The 8,227-nt window shown below is 35.3% G+C and overlaps 1 protein-coding gene across 1 annotated transcript in view; it reads right to left on the minus strand.

Moving 5' to 3' along the window:
* aopep (aminopeptidase O (putative)) overlaps window positions 1–8,227 on the minus strand; it is a 106,511-nt gene that overhangs the window by 72,189 nt on the left and 26,095 nt on the right. Inside the window, exons 8-10 of the mRNA XM_016468482.1 lie at window positions 4,081–4,183; window positions 3,763–3,870; window positions 2,565–2,608 (exon numbers count right to left, since the gene is read on the minus strand). Coding sequence (XP_016323968.1) covers window positions 2,565–2,608; window positions 3,763–3,870; window positions 4,081–4,183 — 255 coding nt within the window. The remainder of the gene's footprint in view (window positions 1–2,564; window positions 2,609–3,762; window positions 3,871–4,080; window positions 4,184–8,227) is intronic.

An 8,227-nucleotide genomic window follows, 5' to 3' on the forward strand; every position in this document is an offset into this window, starting at 1 on the left:
CTGCAGATTTGCTTTGTTCAACATCAAGAAGATCAGGCCCTTTCTTTCGGAACATACTTCACAACTCCTTGTTCAAGCTCTTGTTCTGTCCAGGCTGGACTATTGCAATGCTCTCTTGGCAGGTCTTCCAGCCAGTTTTATCAAACCTTTACAATTAATCCAGAACACGGAAGCAAGATAAATTTTTATTGAGCCGAAAAGAATGCACGTCACACCTCTGTCTATTAATTTGCACTGGCTACCAATAGCTGCTCGCATAAAATTCAAGGCATTAATGTTTGCCTACAAAACCACCACTGGGTCTGCACCCCTTTACCTAAATTCATTACTTTAGACTTATGTGCCCTCTAGAAGCGTGCGTTCTGCAAGTGAACATCACTTTATTGTGCTGTCTCAAAGAGCCACAAAATCACTTTCATGGACTTTTAAATTAAATGTTCCCTCTTGGTGGAATGACCTACCCAACTCAGTCCAAGCAGCTGAGTCCTTAGCCATCTTCAAGAATCGGCTAAAAACACATCTCTTCCATCTTTATTTGACCCTCTAACTCTAGCACTCTCTATTCTAATTATATTCTTAAAAAAAAACTGGTCCCTTATATACTTGCACTCTATTCATTTACTAACTGCTTGTTTTCTTTAAAAAAAACTATCACTAGCTTTTCTAATTTTTTGTATTCTATCTATTTGTTTTCTTTTTATTTATTATACAATTAACAAAAGCAAAAAAGGCCTCTAACACTAGCTTGCTCTATTCTTTTCCTATTCTATTTGTTTTCTTTTTATTTATTATATACTGTAATTAAAAAAAAAAAGCTTGCGACATGTACTGCGTTAAGCTAACTGAGACTTGTTATAGCACTTGCATATCATTGCTCTTTTGTTGAATTTGATTGCTTCCATTGTCCTCATTTGTTAGTCGCTTTGGATAAAAGCGTCTGCTAAATGACTAAATGTAAATATAAATGTAATTATTTGTTACATTTACTAGCCATCTCTGAGTATTTTTTTCCACCAAATTTATTGTAACTATAGTCAAATCTTGGTAATTTTTGAACGAAATTCTGAACTAGTATTATATATACACTGCTCATGCAAACTTCTCCTCCATTAAGGTGTTGTGGGTGGTTTCCAGCATGCAGCATGCTGGCCTGAGCCCACCCCCAAGCTTATACTATATTCTGGTCTGTAAAGTACATGGCTCAGGTTACTTTTTAATGCAAGGTTATGGGATTTCACTGTCCGTTTTTTAGTCCAGAAAAAGAAATCTTTGCTAATTTCCAAAGAAAAAAAGGAACAAGGTAAAGCACAGATATCAGGGTAAATCAGGTACACATTAACAGAAGCTGCCATGGACTTCCTTAACTGGGAGGTGGTGTAGGAGGAACAGTTTGCTATGGAAGCATTGATTAGTCTTTGATCTGACACAAGGAGGCCCATCTGTGATTGTTTCACCACATCAATCTGCTGTTCCAGCGTTGTGCCGCCATTAATGTTTACACTTCTGAGAAGCAGACACAAATATTGAACGCCCTTACCTTTCAGTTTAATGTAATTCAATCAATCATCAGCCAGTGGCTAGGCCTTAATGAGCAAATGGAGACTGCATGAAACCAAAAGAGCGACGGATGAAACAGGAGAGCAGAGATAAAAAAGGAAAAAAGTGAACATTGTAGGTAGTGGAGAGAAAGAATGAATGAAGAGAGCTGATTGTTTTACAGTTTGCCATGATACTAAATTTCTGAATATTGAAATTTCACAACAGTCGATACAACAATAAAACCTAAAATGCTAGGCAAAGCCCTTATTAAACTTAAATATTAATATCAAATTTAATTTAAAATTTAAGTTAAATTGCAAAAATAATAGTTAATATTCATATAAATAATAACTAATTAAATAAAAAATGGTACTTACTCCACTTATTTATAAATTGTTAAATCCAGCTTAAAGCAAACAGAATTGATCAAGAGCGGTGAGTGTTTTTTCCCCACTATTATTGACTATACTAACTATAACTTTATTGATTAATATTAATATAAACTTACCGAGGGGTGCATTTTGTGTTTTCTGCTGGCATTGCAGTTAATATGCTCAGTTTAAAATCATGCTGAAAAGCAGCTATAGAAACCGACAGAAGTTTGGATACTGCATTTTTATCATTCACCATGAAAAAGACCCACATCAGACCTACTCTAGACTTCCCACTGGCCATAAAACACAAAAATATTATCGAGGGCAAAGAAGCCTCTTCATATTTCTTCTATATAATACATCTTTGGGCAGTTTTAATGACAACATTATGTCAACGCGTAAATGATGAGACCGTGAAAAAGGAAAATAAATATTTGATCAAATGATGGGTGAGTTTGGGCAAAAGAACCAGTGGAAAAACTTTTTGAGGTAGAGCTGGAGAAGAAAGATTCCTGCAGGGTTTGGTTTAGCTAAATACCTCCAACTCTACAGTCCCCACACTAATAATAATCGCAGAGCAGCTGAGGAGTTCAGTGAGCTACTAAAGAGCATGTGTTTTGGACAGCAAGTGTTAATACCATTCCATCATACCTGCTCATTCCTGGAAATGTGTCCAAGAGCATCTGCAGGAAATCCTACAAGAGACAGAATACTGTTTAAATGGAAAGCAGTGTGTGAAAATCAAAGCTTCAAATAGAGCCCACAGTGTTTAAAAATACTGAAATATTAATGTCATACTGTATTTCTACATTAGTCTCAAAGAAGTTCCACAATGAACTTTTGGCCATACCTGACTTTAGATTGCAACTGTCGGGTTTGGGAAGGAAAAATTCCATTCATTTTCCCCATAAGTCATAAGGGAATTGATTATTAACAATAACTTATAACCCTTTAATGACAGATATACTGTGATACCTTCAGTTGCTCTGCACTTTCAAACTACTTTGTATATTCTTCATCTTTATATCAATAGTTCTATATTCATTCATCATTTTATTTTGATTATGTCATTTGCAGTACTTCACGGGATTGTAGATCTTTCACTTCAAAGCTGTGAAGTACCCAGTCTTGTACCTTTGTCTTTCATCAGATTTTGAAATACTATTTTGCTTCAAATAAGAGTATGTAGGTTCACTTGTAGGTAATTAGTTTGGTTCGGTTGGTTTTTAAAATTCTTAGCAAAAAATGAATGGGAAAAATACTTCAGGAACCAGGGACAGCCACTGATGCACTCTACGGCAAGCAAATTAAGAAAATGTACTGCCACAAAAAAAGTTGTTTTTAATTATTTTTATTAAAATATACACTGTTTTGATTATTAGATTAGTTAGCTCATTGTCTCTCTATAAAATGGCACTTATATCTGAAGATGATGATATATAAACATGATTTGTGATATTTTGGTCACCTAACGTGAGGAATATTCCACATAAGTGTTGCCACATGGAGTGGTCTGATTTATTCCATGTATTATTTTGCAATTCCTAATGAAGTTACCACTAAAAAGCTATTAACTGTTTTCTATATATACCAAAAGCAATTTTAACTCTCATTTGGTGCTAGATGAGTGTTAATATTGGACGCTGAATGCAACTATGTGTCAAAAATCTCTGTCTCAAATCGAGTTAAGTATCACACCTTTAGGGGAACTGGTGCATTCTTTCACTGACACAAGCTGATGGAATGACGGTGAGATTGAAACACTGGCCAAAATACGCAGATGTCATCCAAAAGCAACATTTGCATTCTGGCTAAATGAACAGAGAGCTCTCGTGCAGGACAAGCTCACCTGAGACAGAATGAGCTGCCCATGGAATTTTCCCACAAACACTTTGAAGAAGTCCAAGAACTTCTCTTCGCCAACCTGATCAGCCAGAAACTTCAAGAGGAAGTAGCCCTGAGAGAAAAGAGCAAATCTACACAACCCGAATCTTGCAGATGTCCATTTTCCCACAAACACTTTGAAGAAGTCCAGGAACTTCTCTTCGCCAACCTCATCAGCCAGAAACTTCAAGAGGAAGTAGCCCTGAGAGAAAAGAGCAAATCTACACAACCCGAATCTTGCAGATGTCCCAGAGGACTCTGCGCTTTGAGTATTCAGACCTACCTTCAGATAGTGCACCTGCATGAAGGGTTTTTCTGGGTTGAGGGCATGTTTCACTACTGATGCACCAGACTCACTCACTTCCCCTGTGTTCTCTTTATTAGGCCTGTGTGCAAATACACAAACATATGCAAACACACAAACACCACATAAATCAGACTGTGGTATTGTAAGGCAAAGTACTGCATCTACAGCGCTCTGCATAGGAATATACTTACATCAGCATACATAAAGACCTCCTAATAGTTTACTAAATATATAAACAATTGCATTCATGAAACCATTATGTCCCTGATAGCTTCTCTGTGCACAGCACAATAGATTACAGTAATGCTCCTTTTTTATGGCTCTTCGGTGCATACAGTAAAAGCACATTGAGATTAGTGTATGATATGTTAAGTCATGAGACACAAGGTGCATTTTTTACCACTACCTTATTTGTTTTTACATAACAGTTCAAGAATAACATTGAGTAATTTAAATTTCAGATATAATGTTGCCAGTTACTTTGTGTACATTTTTGCAATGAAAAATCAATTAAATGAAAATAGTTCCAAACCAAGTCAAAGCAGAATTGCCGCTGCACATTATGGCCAAAGGTACTGTAGATTGCGAGAGACAAACAGAGCTTTGAGTGCTGGCCATCTCTGCGTGTGATGACGACCTCGGTTAAAAACTATTGATCTTCTTTGGGAGATTAACTGGTCTTGCCAATAAAAGGCTCTTGTAAAGATTTGGTCGATACTCAGGCGCCGCTAACACAGACAACAGCCATTTTGTTTTACTTTTTTCTTGCAGACAAATGGACTTGTAGCTATATGTGTGCAGTGTTTTTCTAGCCATATATAACCTGCTTGTTTGTTTCTTTGTGTCACAGATTTGATGGTGATAAAGAGCAGTATGATTGATCACACTCTAATGCCTCATCTCTGTGAGCATGTGCCCCCAGTGCAGGTCTACGCTGTCGAATTCCACAGCGAAATAAAGCAAGATCTGGGAAAAGGGACAGATGCCTTCCCATATATGGAGATCTAGTCTATGGAGATGAGAAAAATGGTTCCACAACTAAATCTTTACTTTTGCTTTAGGTGTTCTGAGTGTTCTGGTTGCACCTTACAAGTCTCTATATTCATATACACACAGTATGGCTCAGGTCATCATCCTATAAAGTGTACAGACTTTTTTCACCAATGTTATTGTCCAACACAAATAATTAAATTCATACAGTTTATTACATTAATTATAATTAACCAATTTTATTGTTCCTCCTTTATTGATCCTCCTCCGGATACAGTTACAGGTCTATTGGAGTCAAAAAGCCTTCAGCTACCTTCTTTCTGTATTTGGGACACTCACTTGTGCTTGTACATTATTGATGCTTACATTCGGTTCCCCTCCAAAAATAAAGAGCAACGTCTTCCTCCCTTCCTCCCGCTCTCTCTCTCGCTCACTGTATGGGAGAGAGTGATAAGGGTGAGCTCCTTTAAAAGGCATGCATTATTCCTCCTGGTCACACAGGCTTTTGCACCCCAGTGAAAAGGATGACAGGTATTCATCGAACACAATAGGCAGCCTTCCTTTCCAGAAGGATGCATAGATGAATGAAAAAATAAACGGATATTCTCAAGTGTCAAAATCAATAAAAGTGACTAACGTCTCCCCTATGTTCACTCTTTTGGTTGATGTCTGAGTGACACAGTTGAATGAATGTCTTGTGTCAGCACAACTACAACCTTGGTAAAAAAAAAATTAAAAAAAGTCTAGTGATAAAAAAAATGGTTAAAAATGTCTTTAGTCTATAAATATATTTCGTTTTTAGTCTATAAATATAAAACTTTCACTTTTAACATTAGTTTCTTGGTAATCTATGCAAGAAGGCCTGTTCACACTAAGACAGAAGGATGTTTGGTGCAAAAATTTGCTGCGATAAACACTAATTTGAATAAACAGCTGTTACTTTGTTCATACCGAAGCAAGCATTCATTTGCAATGAATAAGATTTGTGCTTTTGGTCACATGCCCAGAGCCGATGCTGTTACATGCTGACAAATTGTATTTGAAAATTGGACCAAATTTTTTGCCGAACATTTTTGTAAAAACAGACATTTAGACCAAAAACATACTTAAAGCAAGGATGACCTTGGTGTTGCAACAATTCAATCTTTGAAAATGCTCTAGATTTGAATTACAAGTATTCCTTGTCATATAGTATTACTTGCTGAATAGTTTACATGACATTTCTATATTTTATTCACAAGACAGGCATTTTTCCAGACTGTCTGAACATTTTATCCCTGAGATTATAGTGGGTGTGGGCCCCTCAAAGCGGAGGAAGGGCCAGACACATGCTGTCAGGTGGATCTTCAAAACCTGCTGAATTCCTGACAAGCTCTATCATTCTATCACACACACACATTTTCTCACTGTTAAAAGTTAAGCCGGGTTAATCTACTCCTACCTCAAACCTACATAACCTTGTGTGATTCTGTGCTCTTCATATGAGAACTTTCCATTACATCTCATATCAAATAATACTCTTGCATTAACATGCACGAAATTATTCTGTGCAGAGTGAAATGTCACAACTATTTCAAGCACTTGCTTAAATCTATCTTGAGAGTGTCTGGAAATTTGATTGCTTAAAAGTTAAGCCGGGTTAATCTACTCCTACCTCAAACCTACATAACCTTGTGTGATTCTGCGCTCTTCATATGAGAACATTACATTACATCTTATATCAAATAATACTTATGCATTAACATGCTCCAAATTATTCTGTGCAGACTGAAATGTCACAACTATTTCAAGCTCTTGCTTAAATCTATCCTGAGAGTGACTGAAAATTTGATTGCATATACGGTTTTTCAATATACTGTTTCCAACAGAACACTCTAAAAGTCCTAAAAGTCACTGTTTTTTAGGACCCAGATTTTACATTGGATTTAAATCAAAAATTGAAATGTATTAATATCACCATGAATTTGTTCAAAAACACGCAAATTATTAACATGACAGACTGAATAGGAAAAAAAGTGTGATTTAGCTGGACAAACGTTTTATCACGTTTGGTTTGGACAAATATTAGCCTTATTATTGCATGACATTTGACATCAACAAAAGGTATCGAAAGTGCTTTCTCCTTCCTTACAAATATTGCTGTTTTTTACTGTATTTACATCTATTTTGAATATATTTTAAAAATGAATGCATTTTAAAAGGAATAATTTATTCCTGTGATTATCCTACATTTTCTGCAGCCATTACTTCAGTCTTCAATTCAAAGTTTATAACAGCTGTGCTGCTTAATATTTCTGTGGAAACCATTAGGATTTTTTAGGATTCTTTGATAAATAGAAAGTTCAAAAGAACAGCATTTATTTCAAGCGGAAATATTTTGTAACGTTTTAAATGTCTTTAAAATCCTTTTTGATCAATTTAAGGCTTCCTTGAAGAATACCCCAAACGTTTGAATTGTAGTACATATAAGAAATACAAATCAGTGAACGAAGTAACAAAAGATGCATGACTGAAATTATATCAGTAAACGAATTCTGTTGTAATCAGATTGCAGATACTAACTTAAATTGTAAACAGTGTTCATTTTGACAGCAAATTTTGAATTAGTTTTAGTTATAGTCTTTTGTCTAAAATGCCATTTAGTTTTAGTAATCTGAATTGTTTTTAGTTTTAGTCTAGTTTTAGTCAACTAAATCTACAGTAAATTTAGTCAGCTAAAATCGAATGGGTTTAAGTTACAATGCATTTATTAAGCATTTCTCTAAAATTTCCAAACTCATTATATAGGTTTGATATTAAGGTTTTATCATGATAGACACCGATTTAACTGCGGTGACACAACATGCCTTTATGTTAAAATTAAATAAAACCACTTCTCATAAAAAACAAGAACATGGTCTTCTTTTTAATGAAATACCAATGGTTACATAGGCTTAATTATGCATTCTTTATAGCAACTTGTTTACCATATTCTTCATTCTTTCAAGCAGACATATTTATTTCTATATATAAATTTAGATTAATCTTTAGGGCTACTAAAGTTTTTCAGTCAAGAGCAGTGTGATTTTCTGTCTCTCTTTTGTTGCTTGATTAACATCAATGACTCGGACAATAGCAACTAAATTAGGCTGCT

Source organism: Sinocyclocheilus anshuiensis, unplaced genomic scaffold (assembly GCF_001515605.1).
Source record: "Sinocyclocheilus anshuiensis isolate Anshui unplaced genomic scaffold, SAMN03320099.WGS_v1.1 scaffold1214, whole genome shotgun sequence".
Lineage (NCBI taxonomy): Eukaryota > Metazoa > Chordata > Actinopteri > Cypriniformes > Cyprinidae > Sinocyclocheilus > Sinocyclocheilus anshuiensis.